We start from the raw sequence: 23,075 nt of genomic DNA on the forward strand, positions 1-23,075 counted from the left end.
GATGGCTTCACCAAGCAGAATGGGACAGTTAAAAGAACTTATTGAAGGTCTAAAAGCCCTCTGAGGCTCAAGCAAAGGCAAAATGAATACTAAAACTAAAGCTTGCCTTTAGTGGCCAAAAATAGGGCAGCTGTCTTCTCTCTATTAAAAAAACAGGCAGCTCTCGTAACTTAACAAGACTAGAGTCTATCCAATCTTACAAATTAATTTTTTAGTAGAACAAAGTACAAAGAAAAAGAGAAGAAAAAGAGGTCAGAGATAGATCCCTGGGACAGCTGAAACTAAAACGACACCTGCAAGCATTCGCATGGCCAAAATAACTATGACAAACATCAGAATGACCAAAAATGCCTAATTAACAAGCAAAAGCTTTCACCAGAGGCCTTGCCGCATTGAAAGGAACCCGCATAAATCTAGAAGTTCACATTGACAATAGAGGCTTAAGCAGAGGAAAAAATGAACACTGAGGCTTGCCTTTAGAGGCAAGGCCTAAAATGATGCCTGCAAACATCTAAAAAACATAAGCAACATCACACAAAAGGGAGAACATGGCATTACATGTAAACTTGACCGTACAAAAGAAAGACATAACCGTCTGTGCAGTCCAACCTACAGTTGCCCTTATTTGGATGTGATGTGCACAGAAATTGCCGAGGAGGCAGCAATCTTCCCATCAACTATTCTCTTTTCCTTGAGCTTGATAAACATGACAACCTTATTGAGGAGTCATATTTACCAAGCTGAACTCTGGCAACAAAAAAATGTGTGTTTGGTCAAAAAGAGTATACACCCAGGATCTGTGTATGATCCAAGTGTGAAAGCTGAACTCGGGCACCAGAGGAATGTGTGTTTTGTCAATGAGAGTATACACCCATGATTTGTGCATGATACAAATGTAAGCCAGATAAAACATATGTACATACCCTCCCATCATTTGCATCTTTAATGCAAGCATTCAGATCAGTTCCCATATTAAAAGTTAGCAAAGATTAACCCAAAATGCCCTTTGAAACCAAGACGATACCAATGAAAAATATCAAAAAATAACATCATTAATCAACATATGAAATAATAAACGTGATACAATGGTACATTATTGAAGGCCATTTGGGTTTTGACCACTTTGGCTTCCCAAGCATTTTTGCCTTGTAAATGCCTGTATCAGAAGCAGTTTGTCTTCTGGTCTAAGTCAAAATATGCACAATTTCCTGACCGTAATTAATGTTAACTGGTCCAAACTCCTGCACCACACATGATCTTTGGTCAATGCAACCTGGCACCAGGATACCAGAACCACCAAGTAACATGTACAAGCCATCAGGTGGCAATCCTACGAACAAATACTTCAAGAATACTACTACAATGCCAGAATCACTCTTATATCCAGCTGACGTGTAACAGGACTTGATCTCGAAAAGGTGTTCCCAAAAAATTGCCAACTAGCCAGTTTCCTGTAAGGCCTCCAGCTCTGCATTGGCCGATCAACAGCAGAGGAATCACACCACCAGGTTGCTCCTTTTGGAGGTTTAGATTCCAACTACAACATATCTTTGCACTGCCATTTAAATTTTGAAATGTTACTTCCAACCCTCTCTCTACTCATACATTGGTAAGTCTTTAAAAAAGGCTGCAGATGGACCACTCACGCTCCACTTAACTGAGTGTCCCTTCCTGCATGAAAAAGGAAAATACAAAAACCTATTGCTTGTTTCAAAAAAGTCACTACTAGCAGCCCCGAATCCAATTGCAGATCCCCAGGCATAAACTCGTGTCTTTCCTACATTAGATATAGTCCATGGGTGGTTTTCCAGCCCTGGAAAATAGTATCCTGAACTGGGTGCCTTACAGCACCACTCTGAAATACTTTCCTACTGCAGATCATATCGTACTCCAGGCCGTATTTTGTCAAAGAAGGCAAAATAAGAGAAGAAAACCATGGAAGGAGAATTTTTTGGGGGAAAGAAGAGGAGAGGGAGAAAGAGCATGAATATAAAAAAAGGGCATTTCCCAAGACCTCACCAAAAAAGGCACCCAGAGTTATGTCTCTTTGTAGCTTAAGGGCAAAGAAGGGAAAAGCGGAGGGCAGACTGAGAAAAAGCAAGACCTCACCAAAAAGGCATCCAGAGGTTGGCTTTGAAACAGAGAGACAGACACAGAGAAGAGAAGAGAGAGAGAGAGAGAGAGAGATCCCAGCACCCCTCCCTAAAGCACGTGACAGAAACGTCAGGCGACAATCTGATCCAGATTCAGCTTGTCGATCCATGATCCCAATACAGAATGATCAGTACCATCTCTTTGTCCACTATGACCGCCATCTCCAGGTCCCATAGTTGCCATTGCTGCTACATCAGTATCTTGGGGGCCTTCTTTCACCAATTTTTGAACCCAAGATAAATCTGGTTCATCCGAGCCTCGAAAACCAAAAGAAGCAGACTTTCTCAATTTGGACAGATCATCTCCTTGCACACCCCACTCTGGCTTACCAGTGGGTGAACCCCAATCAGACCATGCCAAACCTGCTCCGAGATCTCGAGAGCTGTGACTTCGCTTGTCACGCTGTGCAAACATAGCTCGCGCTGCCATAACTGCAGGAGATAAAGAAGTCCCGCTACTACCCTGTCTCTCAACATCTACCCCTCCAAAATTGGACATGCGGCTAAGGGACCCAAGACTATAAGAAGATGTCTGCTTTGGAGACTGCAAGAGGGAAGAACCTTGTAATTGCGATTCCAGTGCAGCCTGCTGTAGTTGTTGTAACTGCTTCTGAGCTGAGACCTGTGGAAACACTTGAGAGCTAATTTGAGCTTGTAACTGATTTTGCAGTTGGGATTGTAGATGTGAAGATTGGTGGGACTGCATTTGTGTTTCCATATGAGAAAGCAAAGCTGAATCATGTACCACAGATCTGGGAGAAGAGACCATCTCTGATGCAAACAACTCCTCAAGTTTGGTGGGCGCAACAGAGAGCCCTAGGCTCTTGTACTTCCCTGATCGAGAAGATGTAGATCCACATGCAGATGCTGCAACAGCTGCATTTAATCTGGCTTGAGTGGAGAGCGCTTGGGATGAGAAGGATGGGTACTCGCTCATCAACTGCCCATCAAAATCAGATGGCCTGGTTAAATCCTCCAAGGAAATATCCCGTGCATTCAATGCAGCCCTCAGCCTACTTGCATTCAGAGACACTCCAGGAAGGTGCAAGGCGGGTACATTTGATTGAGACCATGTCCCAGCAAGAGAATTGGCTGGTGAAGATGAAGGAGACAGGGGAGGCGTTGCCAAGCCGGCCTGTGTGGGGTTCTGTGCTGCATTCGAAGGGGAAAATGGAGTCATCATAAGGACTGATGATGGAGAACCCGGGGCAAGGGGAGGACTCATTGCAGCCATATCCAAAGAGCCCGTTGTCCTCGGCGAAGGGACAGCAGAACCAGTTGAGACATACAGAGGTCGAAGCTCTTCAGCTGTATGGGCAAAAAAGCAAACCCTTCTGGTGCAAGCTGTACCATCCTTGCAAAGGCGGGTTCTGTACTGCGCAGGATGCAACCAGCATTCGAACACTCCATGGGCATATTCGCATGCATCACCCCGCCTGCAGGCACCCTTTCGGAAATCTGGACACGGAACACAACTGTAATGGTATCTTCTTGGGTCCCTGCGCCGAGCATTTTCACCAGGATGAACAAATGGGCACTCTGTCCAATCATGTGAATACGCCCTCGAACAGGGCCGTACTTTGAAAGAAAACATGCGAAACTCGTCAGTAGTGTAAATGCTGTTCTTGATGTCGGGAACAGACGGATCAATGGGATATTCCCTGGCCTTTTCAGCTCCATCTCCAAAGACCTTGACAGCAGCTGTATCCGGTGACTTGGGTGATGACAAAGGGGAGAGTGATGAAAAGGGAGACAAAACAGACGCTCCTGCTGGCGATGTAGACAACAAGGAAGACGATGAGATATTGATAAGTTCACCAACAACCCCATCTGCTACTACACTTGCAGCTAACTCATCAAACCCATTTGGGCTGTCAAAAGCGGCTAGCAAACAAGCATCTTCCCCATCTTCCGGGAATGGAGAAGCTTGACACTCCACTCCTGCATGCCCGTCCGCCACCTGCATATGCTTTGATCCTTTCAAAACTTTCTCCAACGCTATCTTTACATGTGCGAGTCTAGGTGAAACTGCAATCACATCAGCAGGCCGTCTCCCTTGAGCATCAAGGGCGTCCAAGTTGGCCCCAACATCAAGCAGCAATTTCGCAGTCTCTACCGCGTTTACAGAACCTCCAGCAGCAGCACAATGTAAGGCCGTGCTTCCATCTGTGCCACACTTCTGATTGATGTCTCCACCAAGGGTAGCATAGGTGTCCAGTATGTATTTCAGCACGTCCACACTTCCATACAGAGCGGCAATCATAGCTGAAGTCCTCTGTTCCAGTACCATCTGAGTTGTTCCATTCTGTCTGCCATACCAACTTCCAAGAGCATCTACCTTCGCTTTACCCTCTTCTATGGCCAGCCTGAAACAATCCAAATCGTTATTGGCAGCCAGTTCTAGCAAACAGCAACCGGTATCACCTGCATCTCCATCCGCAGTTTCTGTTTTGCCAGCCAGCCCGGAGCTGGAGCCTCCATTGATGGTAGAAACTGCCCCATTCTCACAAGAACCACCAGAGTTTGTATTCGATTGTTCAGGCCCTCCACACATCCTTCCTTTTCCCTTCTTCTGTTCTAAAATTGCAAACGCAAGCTGCTGACACCAGCAAACACAAAACAGAGGAGGCGTAAGAGTCGAAATTACATTTACTGGCCTAAGAGCTGAACAAGGCCATAAACATGCAGGGCCTAAGGGAAGACCCATAAAACATGCAGGACCACTTCGACCATGTAGACCATAGAGCAGAGGAAGAAGAACTCTGACCTCGGAAAGAAGAAGTTTACTTCCGGAATGTCCCCAGCCACCAGTCCTGCATGTTTGGAAACAAAACCCGCCAATCGGTTAAACTCCAAAGGAACGAACAAGAAATCGCCGTTCTTGCGCATGCTAAACGGCTATGCCATACTAGACGGCGCTACAGTAGATAATTAGCCAGCCGTACTTTGCTTTCAATCTTCATTACAAAAGGCCGGCTAGAGATGGAAGCCATCGGTCCGAACTACAATCCAAAGCTGGCTTGCATCGCTAAAAACAATGTTCACAAAGGAGAGTCTAAGCCAAGATAAGTAGGGGAAGATGGAGTCCGGCGGTAAGGGGGAGCGACGCTAAGAAGGCATTTGGTTCCAAGAACAAGGATGATCGCACAAAGACCTGGGAAAAGAAAGAGAGAGAGAGAGAGGTCTCTCGTCCCAGTGTTTTCGTTTTCCCCTCTCCATGCCTCCGACGTTCCCTGCCCCCGATCATCGAAATTGCCTCGGAATTTCGTCAAAAACCTGGCGACAGCAGGGGCGATCGGCGGGAAAGGGAGAGGGAGGGGGGGAGGAGGGAAGGGGTGGAGCAAGAAGAAGGCGAGGAAGGCGGAGGGAGGGAGGGAGAAACCGAGGGAAAAAGCAGAGGAGGAGGAGGAGGAGGGAAGAGGGGGAGGACGAACCTGGAAGGAGGATCGATGGAGCTGGCGAGCGATGTGGAGGAGAAGATCGGGAGAGCTGGGGAGGACGGGAGAAAAAGCTGAGAGAAGAGGTAGGCTATGGCGGACGAAGAGAAGAAACTCAGAGCAGAGCTGGGCTATGGCGGAGGAGAAGCAGGAGAGAAGAAGAAGAAGAAGAAAATGTACTAGACGAGCCACATAGTGTACTAGTAGTAATGTGCCACCCGCCCTAACGTCCTTACCAGGAAGACGACCCCCCCAAAATTCACATGAAATTCACCCCTCCCCCCCCCCCCCAAATTCATTTCTCATTTGCATTTCATTTCGTTCCCCCTTTTTTGAACCTTCCCCGCATGCCTCCCCTCCACGTGCCCTTGCCGCCTTATTCCCCCTGCCGTCTACCTGTCGCCGTTATCTCTAACGGAAAGTCTCCCGGTCAACCCGCCTTTTTTTTTTAATTGCTTTATTATCCTTATTTTATCATTCCCTTCTTTCTTTTTCTTTTTTTCCTCGTTTATACCTTCCCCTTTGTCTTTGCATTTCTTCCAACTCCCACAGCCTTATTTTAATTATCCATTAATTTTATACATTTTTTTCCCTCTTTTTTGTGCATTTTTCTTCTATTTTTTTCATTAGCCTTTCTGCATTTTCTCTATTTTAAAACGCATTTCCTCTTTTTAGAATCTCCGCCCTCAGCCCCGTTTTTTAGGAACCTTCTCGATATATTGACCTCCCCATTTCAAGCCTCCCTCAGTAGCCTTCTCTCCTTATCCATATTGTAGTCTTTCTTTCTTCATTAAAAAATAAATAAAAATCTAATCACTCCTAATGATGGATTGGTGGCTTTGGAGCATCTCTTTTCTTCATTCTTTTTCTTTTAATCTCAATCACAACTAATGATGTATACTGTGCAGAATAGAATGGGGTACTAGATGCTCTATAGAATGGGGTACTAGATGCTCTAGATTATTTCTCCAGTCACAATGATGTGCTTCACTTTGAAGGGAAGACCCTACGCCTTGCTCTCTAAGAGCAACTTTTTCTCATCATTCTATGTAATGTTCTCATTAATTTTAAATCTTCTATCCCAAAAAAAAACCTAGGTGTCTTTACTACTTATGTATAGGCATCTTCAGAGACATCTTTTAAATCCTTGTCAAACAAACAAAAATCTCTAATCACAACTATTTTTATACAAATTTTGTAAAGAGATTCTCAAAAGTCTAAAATGTGAACCTCCCCTGCAATAACCAACCCACCCAGCATAATGCCAAATCTCCATCATGTTTTGCATTGGCTATCAAGGTTGTCATCAAACCCACTCTCTATTTCCTATATGCTAGCTTCAACTCTATCAACCTCAATATTCCACCTCTTTATAGCTGTAAAAATCCAAGCAAGAACTTCCATACCCTAACTTCAAACTTTGATTCTCAAAATCAAATGAACCTAAGAAGGTGTCTCTCATTATAAGGCACCTAAAACAAAAGTTTGGTGAAAAATTTGTGATCATGGACCTTTAAGTAGAGCATGTAGCTTAACATATTATAGGTTTTAAGTAAACAAGGTTTCTTCTTGACACATCATCTCCTCAACTCACCCTTTACCAATATATTAGCACTATGGCCATGTTTCACCAACTTTATGTCATCCCTACCTTCTACAAGATTTTGATTCTCCCAAAGTAAGGGAACGCCTTGACTTGCTTGATCAATTCACCACTCTAAATTTACATGACTTCTTCCTAAGCTTAGCAATCCTTGAAATCTCGAGAATCACGGCATCCCTTTATGAGTGTCATCACCTCTGCATCCACATCAAAAACATGTAGCTGTGATGCATACCATTCATCTTCTTGGTAACTCACACAAAATTTACGAGCTTCGCAATCAATTACCAACTTTCCCATGAGTCCTACTAATGTATTCCTTTAAGCATCACTTGAGAGGATCAAGACAAGGTCATGAGACCTTGAACTCTCTTTTTTTTCACAAAAATCCTGATATATTAAGGGGTTTGGTCAAGCCCAGAGGAAAGACCAAGACAAAGTTTCAAAAAAAATGGGCAATAAAATGAGATGGTAACACAATTTTAAAAAAGAATGAAAAAGACGTAGCACGTGGGTGCTATATGTATATAATTTTGATAATTACTATTCATGTTATAGAAACCATCAACTTTTTTTTCCCTGGGTTTATTAACTAGCCAAACATATTATGGATTGCTAACCATCAACTTATAAGCATAGGATGTGAAAACACATAATATCCCAAGTCTTGATCTTCTCTCATGGCTATTCTAATATACCAAAATCATGTTGAAGTTGCTTCTCAAAAATAGGATTAAGGTTGGCATTATCAAGGAGGGCACATCAATGTACATCTCATGTAGCTTAGCTTGCATCTTTTTATCTAATAAATACCTTTATAAAAACATACTTCTACTTTGCATCTTTTAGATCTCTACATTTTTGTATTACTCATCATAAAGATCTTTAGTTTATATGTGCATGCATAGCAATAGTGAGTTTTTGTAATCCTCATACATAGTTTTTGACAAGTAACCATTTCTTATTATGGTAGTGAGGGACAAGCTATATTTGGCATAGCCTATGCACAAAGTAGATTCAAAACAACAGCTAATTGCACAAGACTTACATTTCTTCTTATGGTAGTTAGGACATGCTACATTGGGCATAGAGCTAGAACATTGTACAAGACTTGAATTCTTATAGGTTGCCATCTCTAATAGGTTACTATTTCCTATTAATGTAGTATTGAGGACAAGCTACATTGGGCATAGCCTATGCAGAAAATAGCACCACAGCATAGCTAACTTGTAGATCGTTATTAATGTCTCTATTTGATTACTACCATGTCGTTGCCTCATTTTTGAATGGCAATGTACACTTATCGCCATATAAAATTTGTATCTTATGACACTTTCATATATTGGCATTAGCTACATTTATTATGGAGATGTCCTACTAAATAGAGACTAAATATGGCTATAATTAAGGTGTCACACATGAGAGATGGAGTGAAATTTGCTTATAGAGAAGGGTTCTAATATCTTTAAAATGTAATCTATGGCACTAAAATATTTTGCATGAACATTCATTAAAAATAGTAGTAATAGATAGCAACATCTCAATTTATCATCTTAACGAGATAGTTACAAGGAAAAGTGTACAAAGCAACATCAAAGAATAAATAAAGGAAGGACAATTGTGTTTTCTTTTTTTCTTTTACAAGGAAAAGTGTACAAAGCAACATCGAAGAATAAATAAAGGAAGGACAAATGTGTAATTTATTTATAAAGACTACAGTAACTCCTAGTCTGTTTAAGTGTTATATTTGTATTGAGGTTCATCACATCCTAATAGATCTCTTTAGAAACGCACGATCTTATCATTAACTCTAATGGCTCAATTTTTATCATTGATTGTTGAACCTTATGTTTGTATTGAGGTTTATCACATCCTAATAGGTCTCTTGATCTTATCACTAATGCTAATGGCTCATTTTTATCATTGAGTCCTGAGGGTGGACTTACTAATGAAAGAAATAGTACATTGTACATAATGACAAGTAGACTTCCAAGGAAGGCATGCATGAAATGTCATGGTGGGGGCTAACATCTTGATTTCAAATATCAATTGCATGCTTCACGAGGAAGGTAGTGAGTAAAGCTGACATTCCATTATACATTGATTTTGATGAGGTTTTGTTGTGCTCTATTAGACCTTTGTGCATTAGTAAAAGCAAGAGTAGTGCCACATTAAGAAAGTTTAAAGGGAAATACAATAAAATAAATTTCACCGTATGGAGGTCTATTGTTTAACACCCATTTATTTTTTGTATAAATGACCTATGGAAAAAAGGGAAGTAAAATACTCATGTCCTTTCAATTTAAGAAGACACATGTCGTATCTGTAACATCCTTGTCAAGACCTAACATGATCCATTATCCTTAAAGGTAGTACAGTTCAGAGCTTCTTTTGAGCAAATCTTCATGATGAGGGGGCAATTATGATATACGTGGCTTGCTCTATGAGTTGACGGAGACTTATTATCTATCCATTTTATTCACTTACATGGATGCATGCACAAGTTCCCCCCCCCCCCCCCCCCAAAACATGGCGGATATATTAGGGGTCAGTCCTGCAAAAAAGAAAAAGACTGGAGTACAAAATTTGGCTCTTACATGGGTGCATGCACAAGTTTATTGCTAAAACCCAAAGTTGTCACTTTAAAAAAAAAATCCCACACACTCACCCAACCTTTTGGCCCTATCTAAGGGCACCATGTCTTGGGCTTACGTAGGAAGTTGCAAGACTCAAATGCAGGCCGCTACCCAAGTAGGCAGGTGTCCTACCATGGAGCTATCACTCTTTTTAACAAATGGACTACCACCTACATTCCATGGCATTTATGAAAAACCATTTATATCTTTTTGAAGGCATTAGTAATGTGTTAAACCTCCTCCTAGATAAAGGGTCTAATGTGGATACCTTTTCTTAGAAAAATGCACAAAAAAAAAAAGCAAAATGTGGCTTCCGAGGTTGGGGGCCGCTCCCCGAGGCAGATGTCTCAAGAGATTTTAGGAGGGGCAAAGGCAAAAGAGATTGTGGACCAACTAGATTGGTATCATAAACTTTGCTCAAAGTTCCTCCTACAGGTAAAAGTTTTAGATCTAGGGCAAATTTGAGAGAGCATGGTGGAGTAGCAAGGCCACTACTAGAGGGGGCATGGTGGTTGCTAGCATGGATCTCCACAGAGCATAAAACCTATACAAGAAGGGGATCAAAGTTTAGTTGGACGTTGCAGATTGGATCCTTGCACATGAGCTTTGCACGTGGTTCGGGTTGATGGAGAGGCGGACCTCACAAGATAGGCACCCGAATTAGTCGGTGCTGGGGGAGGTTTACTACCAAGGCAATTTATAGGCAGATCACCCCTTAATACTACCATCATGTGACCATAATCACAAGTTTTGCTCTAACTGGAAGGGATGTGGATCAGGCTTCTTGGGATTAATTGAGTCTGCATGGGAGGAAGATGGCAAACTCCCCTCTAAGGGTTGGATGGTGAGAGGTAGAGAGGAGCTTTTTGTAAGGTCTACTTTGAAGGTTGGCCACCCCCCCACGTATTACTTCCTTTTTTAAAAGGCATTAATAATGCAGTAGACCTCCTCCTAGATAAAGGTTCTAATGTGGATACATTTAGCAACCTAGACTTAATATATGCTTACTTCAAAGGAGGCTTTCAACAACTAAGCCCTTTTGCACACATATACTACATGCTTACAAAATAGCGCTTCTATTAGCTCATGTGATTCATACACTTACAAAGCATGATTGCATTGGGGTTTACATCATCTTGCAACTAAAAGGTAATCCCATTAACAAATGCAGTTTCCAAATTCAAAGAGAGAGAGAGAGAGAGAGAGAGAGAGAGAGAGAGAGAGTTGGGAAATATATGCATTTTTCTAGGCACATTTACCATGCCTATAACATGCTATGTGTGACTATTTTTAAGGCTACATTACTTTTGTTATTTGACCCTTTATTCAGACAGATTTAGACCTTATAAGAAATTTACAAAAAAAGTGTGATTCCACCTTTTCTTTAAATGAGTAATCGCAATGACCCTTTGTTCATGACCACCTCATTATTGGCCAAACTTTAAATCTTTTGATTATATATAGCACTTTGATTTTGAGCATATATATGTTGGATAATGTTTTGGCATTTTCACGATCATGGATTTCATTTTTGACCCACCGTTATAAGAAGGTTATAAAAGTTTTATCATATTTTGGGGATTATTGCTATATAAGTCTCTCATATTTCGAGCGTCATGACACTCCATAATGACCTTGTTTGTACTTGGATCTAAATCATACCAAAAGCCTTGGTTACTAGACAACACTGGATTTATCTAGTTAATAGTTCTAGTTATATGTCCTTTATTCTTGAGGTACATATTTCAAACTTTTCAAGGCGCTTTTTTGATAGAATCCAAAATTTGCAAATGTGACCAATGCTATTTTTGGTTTGATATATGTGAATTTCACAACCTCCACTTTGATAAGGTGATCTTACAACATCCAAAATAAGGGGTAATGGACACCAGGATGCCCATAAATTTGAATTTTCAATGTGTGGAATTTGAATTCCAATTGTGCACATCTAAGAGAATCTCTGGCCCCCTATCATAATCGAGTTTGGCCTACTAGCACACACATACATAGAAAGCCTTTAAGAAACATGTGCAACCTTGGAAGTAGAAAAGTTTGTGGAAGATCAAGAAAAGCAAAGCAAAAGGGATTATAACCCAAGCAATCCAAAGGGAGAAGGAAACATTAGTTTGCTCAAGCATAAGCTAATAATGGCAAAATAGGTCAATTAAAGGAAACACCATGCCAAGGTGACAATAGAATAAATGCACTAGCATGTCTAGAGATTCTTGAGGCCCAAGTGGATCAAAAAACCTATAGATAAAGTGTTTGTCTCTCATTCCAAGTTGAAGGATATGTAGATCAAGTCCACCAAACAAGGCATCAAGTATACTCTGATTACAAGGCATCAAGTAAACAAGGCATCAAGTATATTCTGATTACATACAACTCTTTACCCCTTAGGGTTAGGGATTATTGTCCCTATGCCCTTACAGTCATCTCCAGAACAGCGCAGTTTACACTATTTGTAGCATCCCCATTGTTCCTATGCCCTTTTAGTCCTCTCTAAAATAGTGCATTTACATTATTCTCAAACCCCGTTGAGGATATATCTCAACATCATGTGTTCATATTGTGCATAGAACTAACACAAAGAGTGCTAAAAGGCACTTGGTTGGAAACCCTAAACCTAATCCTAAAGGGGTATGTATATATTCATTCTTTTCAACTAACACAATGTACGATTTGTACGATTAGTCATCTATGGTTTGCTCTCTAACTATGCCCTTTCTATTCTCTCCACTTGTCTCCTCTCCCTCTTCATATTTGTTCTTGGTATTAGAGCTCCCTCTATTGCTAAGGCATTGTGATCCTTGTGGGAATGTAAGAGAGAGTGAGATTGAGAGTTCTTGACTGTTCTTCTTGAGAAATTTTCATTAATCCCATTCATTCCTTCTTGAGAGAGAATTTTTGTACATTCTTCTTTCCTTTGTGTGAGAGAAAGCTCTATCTAGTTCCTAACTTTGAGTGACAGAGAAGAGAGGTGAGGTGTCTATATAGAGAGAGAGATATATATAGAAATCCTACTCTCAAGATATAGAAGTGAGAGAGAAAGCCTATTATACTACTACCTAGTGCTACATAACAAGCAAAGGAAAATAGTAACCGCTTTTGTGACCCGATAGACAAAGGACTAGACATTACACTCCATCACACCCCTTTAATGGTAATGTCTTACCTCTAAGTCAAACCAAGAGCTTGTAAAAAAACTCTTTCCCAAGTGGTTTGGTAAAGATATTTCAACATTTTTGTTGTTGTCACAATGTTGCAATATGATGTCAACAAGTAACACTTTTTCTCTGATGAAGTGCTCTCTTGACATCAATGTGCTCTGTCCTAGAGTGATATACTAGATTCTTGGCTAATGCTTGAGCCAGTTGATTATGATTACTACTTAACTTGGTTGGCGGGTTGTCACTCAGCCAAAAAAAGAAAATTTGCCTCAACCATTCCTTGTTGCTACCATTAACAAAACAGGTTTTGAATTGGCTATTAGTCCTTTATTCCTTTGTGGCTATTGCTTATAGATTGTCTACCAATCATGCGAGGCTTTATTGCATCTGCATCTCTACATGGGGATGAGGTGTGAGGAGCGTGGATTTTTTTTTTTTGTATTCAAAATTAGATAGACACATTTCATTGCCAAAACATCATCTTAGCACTTTGCTGTGTAGGTGCTATTGAAAGATTATTATTCTTATAGCATTTTTTACGTGTTTTTCCTAGCGAGGTTACTTGAAGTCTCATGTTAACTACATAGTTAGCAATGTCATTTGATCGATAGAGACAAGTCATAGAGCTAGGATTGTGCCTTGGAGCCAAATAGGCCCAAGTTGTTTGTAAAGAATGAGAAAAGAGAGTAGTATAAAGAGATTAGGGTTGGCCCTTCCTTCAAAAGGTGGCATGTATATAAGGCCAAATGGTTGACTTTGGTCTTCACTTGTTGGTTGCACACATCGGAATACATGCTCTCCTCCTCTTTGGAGCTGTCTCTTGTTTCCTCTTCTCCTCTTTACTTCTTCTTACCATGTAGTGTGTTATGTTACATGTTGTCCAAGCCTCTTTCATTGCCTTTCCAAAACTCTTTACCACTTCTTCAAATGCTTGTTGATCATTCTTGCTCCAGGTAGATTAGTCACAAAAAACAAAAAGCTTGTCTAAGCATTTGCACACTTTTGTCTTGACATCTCTTGCCAATACGTCTGCCTGATGATCTTTGATAGCATTGTGCACTTTTCTCCACAAGTTATACTTTATCCTTGATACATATGTTGTTTTACTACCATTTATTTTTCTTTTCTCTAGAATAGACAAAAATCTTCTAGCCTTCACTAATAGATGGCTTGATAGGGACATCTTTTCCATTTGTAGATTTTAAAAGATCCTTCGTAATATGTACATCTCCTCCATGGAGACCAATTCTGATAGCATTGATTCTAATGATTGTAGTGCCTCTTTTCTCCTGTTCTCGGGGTAGAGTTTCTGAGAGTGCTCTCAATGGAAGCAAGAATGGAAGAGGGAGAGAGAGAAACAAAGAGCCACACAAGTTTTGGTGGGTGCAGAACCACCCTAATCTTCTTTTTCATTCATTTATATATGTGTTTGAGTATTGTACATAACCGGGGTAAAGGCACAGTGACCTTTAACACCCACAACCTCCCACTTAAAGGACAATGTGCCTTTAAGGGAGAACAACCAGTGAGCATACTATCCAATGCCCATCAATACACGACAATACTCAAACCGTTGACTAGGTAGACTCTTCCTTAGCATATCTGCAGGGTTATCATCTGTATGAACCTTGACAAGCTCTATGCGCTTGTCCTCAAGTACCTCCCTGATAGAATGGTACCTGACCTCAATGTGTTTGGTCTTTGCATGAAAGACCGGATTATGTGCTAGATGAATAGCACTCATGGAATCACTATGCAATGTTAGTACACCTGTATGAATCCCCAAATCTCCCACTAGCCGATCAAGCCATATAGCCTCCTTGCAACCCTCTGTGGCTGCAACATACTCAGCCTCTGTGGTAGACAAAGCAACGCACTTCTGTGCATGAGACATCCACAACACTACACCACCTGCAAAGGTGAACACATAACTAGAAGTGGATCTCCTACTATCCACATGCCCTACATAGTCTAAATCTGTGTACCCAAGTACACGCATGTCTCTTCTACCAAAGCAAATGCACATCTCCTTGGTACCCTTCATGTACCTCATGATGCACTTAACTACCTCCCAATGCCTCTTTCCTGGATTAGCCATATACTGGCTAACAACTCCCACTGCAAATGCAATGTCTGATCTAGTAGCTATCATAGCATACATAAGACTCCCAACCGTTGATGCATAAGGAACCTTGGCCATCATGGACCTCTGCTCATCTGATTTGGGACTATCTGTATGACTCAGTTTCACATATGGAGGCAATGGAGTACTCACCGCCTTCCCCCCCTCCATATTGAAATGCTGCAATACTTTTGTAACATACTCCTTCTGTGAAAGCCAAAGGAGTTTCCTACTCCGATCACGCGTGATGCGCATACCAAGAATATAACCTGCAAGTCCCAAATCCTTCATATCAAAGGCCTCATGTAACTTGGTCTTTAATGCATCTAGCTCATAAGTATTTTTGCTAGCCAATAGCATATCATCCACATATAGTGCCAGGATTATCAGGCTATTATCCTTAGCCCTTTTAGTGTAGAGGCAGTGATCAATTTCACTCCTTCTAAAAACCTGGGACCGAATGAAAGCATCAAACTTCTGATACCATTCTCTAGGCGCTTGCTTAAGACCATAGAGACTCTTCTTCAGCTTGCAAACTAAATGCTCTTTGCCCTTTTCTTCAAAGCCTTCGGGGTGCACCATGTAAATTTCCTCATGCAGATCCCCATGCAAGAAAGCTGTCTTAACATCCATCTACATAAGCTCCATATCTTCTGTTGCCACTAGTCCAAGTATGCATCTAAGTGTGGTCATCTTCACAACTGGAGAGAATATCTCATCAAACTCCACACCCTTCTCTTGCTTGAATCCTTTAGCGACCAAACGGGCCTTGTACCTAGGCACATCATCACCTGTGACCTTCATCTTGTAGACCCATTTACATGGCAATGCTTTCTTTCCATGTGGCAAAGAAACCAAGTCCCAAGTCTTATTTTTCATAAGTGAACTCATCTCTGATTGCATAGCATACTCCCACTTGCATTGATCCTTGCGCATCATAGCCTCTCTGTAGCAAGAAGGCTCCCCGCAATCAGTAAGCATCACATAGTCTACCCCTGGAACAAACCTATCAGGCAGTCTAGACACTCTAGATGATCTTTGCAAGGGCATTTCAGCTTGCTGTCCCACCTGCATATCAGCCACATTTGGCTCATCATTTCCACTAATAGATGATCCATCATCTACCCTTGATTGTATCCTGTGGGAGTACTTGGTGGTACCATTTCTTGCACATTTGGTGCATGGACAACTTGTTGTCTATCAACATATGCAGGTGGATTCACATCCTGGAAAGTGATTCTCCTCATTTCCACATCCCTCATGGGTGCCTTATGCATCTTCTTCTCATTGAAGACTACATCATGGCTGTGTATGATCTTCTTTGCTTTTGGATCCCAGAGATGATAGCCCATCTCTCCACTTTCACCATAACCCAGAAAGATGCATTTCCTAGACTTAGGATCTAGCTTCTTTCGAAGCTCTTTTGGCACGTGTGCATATTCCTCACACCCAAATATACGCAAATGAGAGTAAGAGGGCTTCTTGCCACTCCATGCCTCTTTAGGAATACCACATCTAAACTCTTACTAGGTGATCTATTAATCACATGCACTGCAGTCTTCATTGCCTTAGCCCAAAAACCACCAGAAAGACTCACATTGGAAAGCATGCATTGCAACCTTTCTTGAATGGTACGGTTTATCTTTTCTACAACTGGATTTTGCTTTAGAGTACGAGGGGATGTGAGCTCCCTCTTAATCCCACGTGTGTCACAAAAATGCTAAAACTCATGAGAGAGATACTCTCCACCATTATCAGTCCGTAGGCATTTAAGCATTCTACTTGACTGATTCTCAACCAAGGCCAGCCATTTCTGAAATACTTGGAACACATCACTCTTCCGAGCTATAGCATAAGCCCACACTTTCCTAATTGCATCATCAATGAATGTCACATAGTATTCAGCCCCGCTTAATGACCGTGTAGGCATGGGACCACATACAGCTGAATGCACCAAATCAAGCTTTTCAAACTCTTTCTTTCCCTTTCTTTTATGGGCTGATTTAGTCTGCTATGCATTATGTTTCCATTACTACTTTTCTGATTACAATGTTGCATAACTGTTCCTCCTTTCCTGTTCTATTGTGATAATATCTCAACTATCTCGTAGATCTTAGTTCTATCTTTCAGCAATGCATAGCTAGTTCAATTCTCTATTTCCAAACCCCCAAAGCATGAAGTTTTGTGTTTTGTTAACACTGGCAATCTTGCGGGTTTGAATACCCATCAAGTTATCTGGTGATTAAAGCAAGACTGGTGGCTTGTGAGACATGAAGATTTTTGACACATCAGGATGACAATGTGGTCATCTGTATACCACATTGTGGACATGAAGATTTTTGACACATCAGGATGACAATGTGGTCATCCGGGATGGTAGAGCACAAAACTTAGTCCAGCACAGACAAGATCACCTCAGTCTGATGTTTTCGAAAGATGGCGGGCTTTGACAGTCTTGAACGAGTTCCAACTCATGCATATTCATTTGAATTGAGTACACTTATGTTCTTGGCATGGCAATGCATATACAAAAGAATGAATGTCTACAAATAGCCAAACAACAACCCCATATCTCAATGTACGCATTTGCAACTCCAACTTCGGGGATAGCAAGAGCAACAACAACAAGATGAAGTGAAAGCTAGTGCTGAAACGGCACTAACATGTTTATCAAGCTAAGAAGGCATTATTCAAATGGTGACATGGGAAGAAACCCAGAGGATGAATCAAGGGGAGATCCCATGATTTCAAGCATTCTTGGAGTAAACCAAGCTAATCCAACAAGAATCAATCATCAACTACCATTTGATCTCCTTCAAATAAATAAGACCTTGGGGATGACGCAACAACAAATTTCGAACAAGCAGCAGAAAATATAGTTATAGATAGCAAACGACAAAGAAGAAGAACCAAATGAGATTTCGAAGAGAAAGAAGAATACTCAGACGAAGACTCCGAAGTAAGAGAACAAAACTCAGACACATCCAAAGAAAAGGAACTAGTTTTGGACAAAAGATCCAAAGAAAAAGAGCTAGTTTTGGACAAAAAATCCAAATAAAAGAAAGCAGTTCAGGACAAAGATCCAAAGACAAAGAAACAACTTCGGATGAAAGATATAAGGAAGAAAGCAAATTAAATTCGTATGTAGAATCTGACCAAGACGAAGAGAACCAAGCTTTTCATACTTTACCAAATAGTCCAAGGAGCCTGAATACAAAGTCACCACCATTATCACGTGTAAGTCCACCAGCACATGGGTCAAATACACTAGTCCACTTGATGGCACACCCATAGGCAGCAAGTTATAAATGTAACTTTTTAAAATTTCATGGTAAAGATAAATAAGATCTAGACAGTCATGTTGCGCAATTCAAAACTCGGTGGTGAGCCACTAGTTTTGACACCTTGTTTCGGGATTTAGAAAAATTGCAATAGTTCACGGGCGCACTAGCTTGGAAAGCTATGCGGTGGCTTAGCCCATATGGAGTGGGTAATTTTGCCACTTATAATGACTTAAAGACATAATTTTTGGAGATGTTTTAAAAAGAGAAAACCCCCAGTTATGTCAAAAAAATGCCAAGGCAATTGAAACAAAAGAAACTATCCATAGAAGACTACACCCATCAATTTTTGATCTTGAATGCATGATTGGATGCGACAGAAAGACCAAGCAATGAAATAATGTTGGAATATTTTTGCAAGGGATGAAAATTAAAAATTTATAGTTTGGTTAGTGGTCTCATACTGCCAGCATGTGAAAATGGGTTCAATACCCTTATTGATGCAGCCAAAAGAGCTAAAGGAGGCATAGGAATAATTAAGAAGAAAAAGAAGTCCGAGGTGGAATCCAAACAAGATTCTAAAGAAGATTCAGATGTATCGGATAGTGAAAATCTGAATCCAAATCCGACTCGAGCAGTAATGAGTCCAAAAGTAATTTAGAAACTAACTCAAAGAAGAAAAAGAAGGCAACAAAGAAAGCCAAAAAGGAAGAAAAGAAGATGAAGAAAGAAGAAAAAGTAAAAAAAAGACTCCTTCAACCTCTTATTTGGAGAAATTAGTGGATCAAAAGTTGCAAACTTTGGGGGTGAACTAGAACCGACCACAACCACAGTGCGAGATTTGTAGGAAGAGTCATCCAACTTTAGCATGTTGGCACAACCCTAATGCATGCAACAATCCACAACAATAATCCCAGAGAACTCTACATGGGTGCCAATGTGGTAGCCAGTGGAGCAAATGCATCAGTTGCTACCCAGCAACAGTAGTAGCAGCATCAACCTCAACAACAACAACAAGAAAGAAATTGGGGACAAGAAAGGAACTGGAACTAGCAAACTAATTGGAATCAACAACAATCAGGACAATGTGGCTATTGCCTAGGAACGGTGTCTAGGACCCAATTGTGCCCTATGGGTGAAGCACCAACTTGAAAGGGGAATTCCAATTGTCGATACAACAATAAAGGTCCACCACCACCACAAGGAGCACAACAACCCATGCAATCCAATGCATACAAGAATTATCGAATACACTAAGAGGCGGAGTAGTGGCATACAAGAAGGGTAGGCAGCATGACCCGCATGAGTTGTGTGATTGTTTGGGGTGTATCCTGAGCACAACAACCCCTGCAAGCCAACGCATACAAGAACTATCGAATACACTAAGAGGCGGAGTAGTGGCATACAAGAAGGGTAGGCAGCATTACCTGCATGAGTTGTGTGATTGTTTGGGGTGTATTTTGATTGAAACGATATTGGAAAAACCACCATGCGTGAAAGTCCTGGCAGTGACTAGATCGAAAGCACCAGTCCAAGAGACACCACAAGCAAAGAAAAAGGTTAAAGAGAAAGCTCTCAGATGGAAGGACCAAGAAGAAATCTAAACAACATCATTGAAAGAAATCCAGAAGGCACAAGCCAAAGAGGCAAAGACAAGAGTTTTGCAACTAGTGGATCCGCAGGAAGAATAGACCAATCCAAAAAATCCAAAACCTAATCTGATCACTCGTCCCGCAACAAGTCCGAAGTCAAGTCCGGGTCACAACCCGATGTTGAGTCTGAGAAAGAGTCTGATTGACAAGTAGCTAGGATTTGGAGAACCAATCAATAGTTCAGGAGCACGGGGCAACTAGCCTTAAAGAACGATGAAGAGAGCCTCTCGACGTGGCTGAATTGTTTCATACCCTGAAGCAAGTGCCTATAAAGATTACATTGGATCAGTTGTTGAGTTTGGCTCCCATGTTTTTTGAGAATATCCTTAAGCAACTACAAGAGGGAAAGAAAGAGAAAAAGAAACCATAATTTTTATGTCAATCAAACCACCAACCCTCATTGGAAGAACCACCAGTGTTGCAAGTAGAACTAGACGATGTGGAGTATAAAGTAACGGAAATCAAGGTGCATTGTAATGGTCAAGAAATACATGGAACATTGCTAGATAGGGGCTCGGGTGTGAATTTCCTCCCACATAGTGTTAACATCCACAGAGTACAACTGCCGAATGCAGGGTAATCAATGATTAAAGGTGACCAGGCCAAATGATCTACTTCAACGGACAAGCTCAAGGGATTTTGATCCCCAAATACCCCAAGGTTAGTGATTACAAGAAATGTGCACACGAAAGGAGTATAGCTCAAACTCAAGGAGTTTGATCACCAAATACCCAAAGTCTACTTCAAAGTCCAAGGATTCAAGGATTCCAAGCACATGTTGTATGTTCTAGCTACCACTAGGAACAAGGAGATACACACTTCAGGGTCCACATCCACGAAAGTACAAGAAGTGCAAGCAACATGCACTTTTCAGCTCCACATCCATGGAAATAGCCACGCTAATGAAAATAGCCATGAAAGGAGTATAGCTCAAACTCAGGGAGTTTGATCCCCAAATATCCCGAGACACGGTTACCGTTGAGTGTCTCGCGGAAGCTGAGCCTTGCCACTCCAAGTTTTGAGCCTCATGCATGGGGTTCAAACCACAAATAGGTTAAGGTGTGAGGGCGCTCAGGGAGTTTGAGCCCCAAATCACATAAGCCTAGGAGGCGCGAGGCTTATACAAGCGCTATTTGGGAATTGGTTAGGACCATCTCCTAATTCCAGGCTTGTACCAAGTGCTCTAATATGGTTAACACAAGTGCTATTTCCGCTAGTAGGGAGAGATGGTAAGAATAGCAATATGCCTTGGCACCCTACGGGCCCAAGAGCCCTTGGTTGTAAAGAGAGAGAGAGAGAGTGCTAAAAAGGAAAAGAGTTGGCCCTTGTATAAAAGGCCAAATGATTGACTTTGGCCTTCATTGTTGTTTGCACAAGTTTGGATACAAGCTCCCTCTTCTCTTCCAAGAGAGTGTTTTGGGTGTTCTCTTGTTTCCATTGTAGTGCCCTTGTGTCTGCCACTCCATCCCCCTTCACTCTCGTCTTCCCTTCTCCTTCTCCCTCCCTTCTCTCCTCTCCTCTCCCCTCTTCCCCTTCCCACTTTCTCGCGTGGAGACACATTGCAACAATCTGAAGGCCACTTGAGTGACACTTGCCGATGACTTGTGCCTTGCATTGCTCTCACAAGGAGTAGCTTGGAGTGGAGGCTCCATTGGCATATCTTCAACATCCCCATGACATGTGAGTCACTGCCGAGACCCACAACACTTTTGGCAGAGCTGCTGGGGATAAAAGGTATGCTTTTCCATTTGCACTTGTCTTCCTTCGATATATTCCCATTGCACAAGTCTTCAAGCTTACCTTGGAGCTTGTTAGTGGAGTTGTAGGAAAGAAGAGAGGTGGAAAGTGAGAGTGTGGACAGAAACTATTTTTTCTTGTATGAAAGCCATTTGTGAGCATTGGAAGCTTGTGTTTGATGCTTTTTGGTATTTCAAGTTGATAGAAACTTAGTTGGCTTGATTGCTAAGGTGTGTGTGAGTCCAAACACCTCAAAAAACAACAAAAATAAGGATTCTTGTCAAGTTTTGAAGTAGTTTTGTGCTTAGAACTCACCCTTTCTGAAATTTTGCATTTTGGGTTTCAAAAAGTGTTTTGTTTTCAAGTTTTTTTCATTGAGTAGGAAGATTAGGTAGAGTAGCATCCCCCCATCACAAAAATTCATGAACAAAAGCTATAAAATCTTTAGAAAGCATAAAAAATCAATCGGCAACATTGTGTGTGACTATCCCGCTGAGTCTGTGTTGTAGCCCTATCACACTGAGCAAATACCCTACCGACGGTGCATTAGACTTACCCCATCGGTCAACCTACGTTGACCCAGTGCCATAGTACTACCCCATCAACCTAACCTCTGACCATGGTCTATCCCGTCACACTGAGTTAATGTGTGTTAGAGTTGGTATCATACCGATCTGACAGCCATTGACAGTTGCTCTAGTCCCACCTTGTTGACCGTTGCTATCCTACTACTCCGTCGTCGGCATGGTGCACCCACCCGCACGTCTGTGGTCATAATCATACCCCTCCGCTCGTCGCGTTACTCCCATCATGTCGCTCATCACTATTTTCATTCGACCGATCATCACTGTTTTAATCCCGTCGTTCAGTGTTTTACACTTATTCCACCATCGTCGTGGTACAATTATCCCATCGATCGTTGCCATTTCGATCTCCATGCCCATTGCAATACTATCCCATCGACTAGCGCATTGGTAAGATCCCACCGATTCCCTATCCCATCACCCGTTGTTATTCCATATCCCTATGCTCGCAGGGATAGCCCTTGCGATTGTTTGCATCGACCACGTGGCAACATTTATCCCACCGATCGTCGTGATACATCTACCCCACCGCCCGTGGTTATATTCTTATCCCATTGATCGTCATGATACGCTTACGTTGTCGCCTGTCGCTGAACCCATATTCCACCGACTGGTGCTATACCAGATCCCATCGACTGTCGCTATAGAGCTATCCCACCGACTGGTGCAATACCTCTAGGGTAGCCAAATAATTAAAAGA

The 23,075-nt window shown here is 41.6% G+C and overlaps 1 protein-coding gene across 2 annotated transcripts; it reads right to left on the reverse strand.

Moving 5' to 3' along the window:
• Positions 1–1,034: 1,034 nt before the first annotated feature.
• On the reverse strand, positions 1,035–5,754 carry LOC147902194 (zinc finger CCCH domain-containing protein 30-like). Of its 2 annotated transcripts, none has more exons than XM_087374762.1 (3): positions 5,588–5,754; positions 4,921–4,966; positions 1,035–4,749 (listed from the first exon to the last, which is right to left on the reverse strand). In XM_087374762.1, exon 3 carries the CDS (start codon positions 4,705–4,707, stop codon positions 2,224–2,226), a length of 2,484 nt encoding a protein of 827 aa, XP_087230888.1. In that variant the 5' UTR covers positions 4,708–4,749; positions 4,921–4,966; positions 5,588–5,754; the 3' UTR covers positions 1,035–2,223. The 2 variants fall into 2 exon arrangements, with proteins under 2 accessions (XP_087230888.1, XP_087230889.1); XM_087374763.1 differs by having other exon boundaries at positions 1,035–4,752.
• Between the last annotated feature and the right edge of the window lie 17,321 nt (positions 5,755–23,075).

Source organism: Dipteris shenzhenensis, chromosome 5 (assembly GCF_047967505.1).
Source record: "Dipteris shenzhenensis isolate YYH24624 ecotype China chromosome 5, Dip_SZ_1.0, whole genome shotgun sequence".
NCBI classification, from domain to species: domain Eukaryota; kingdom Viridiplantae; phylum Streptophyta; class Polypodiopsida; order Gleicheniales; family Dipteridaceae; genus Dipteris; species Dipteris shenzhenensis.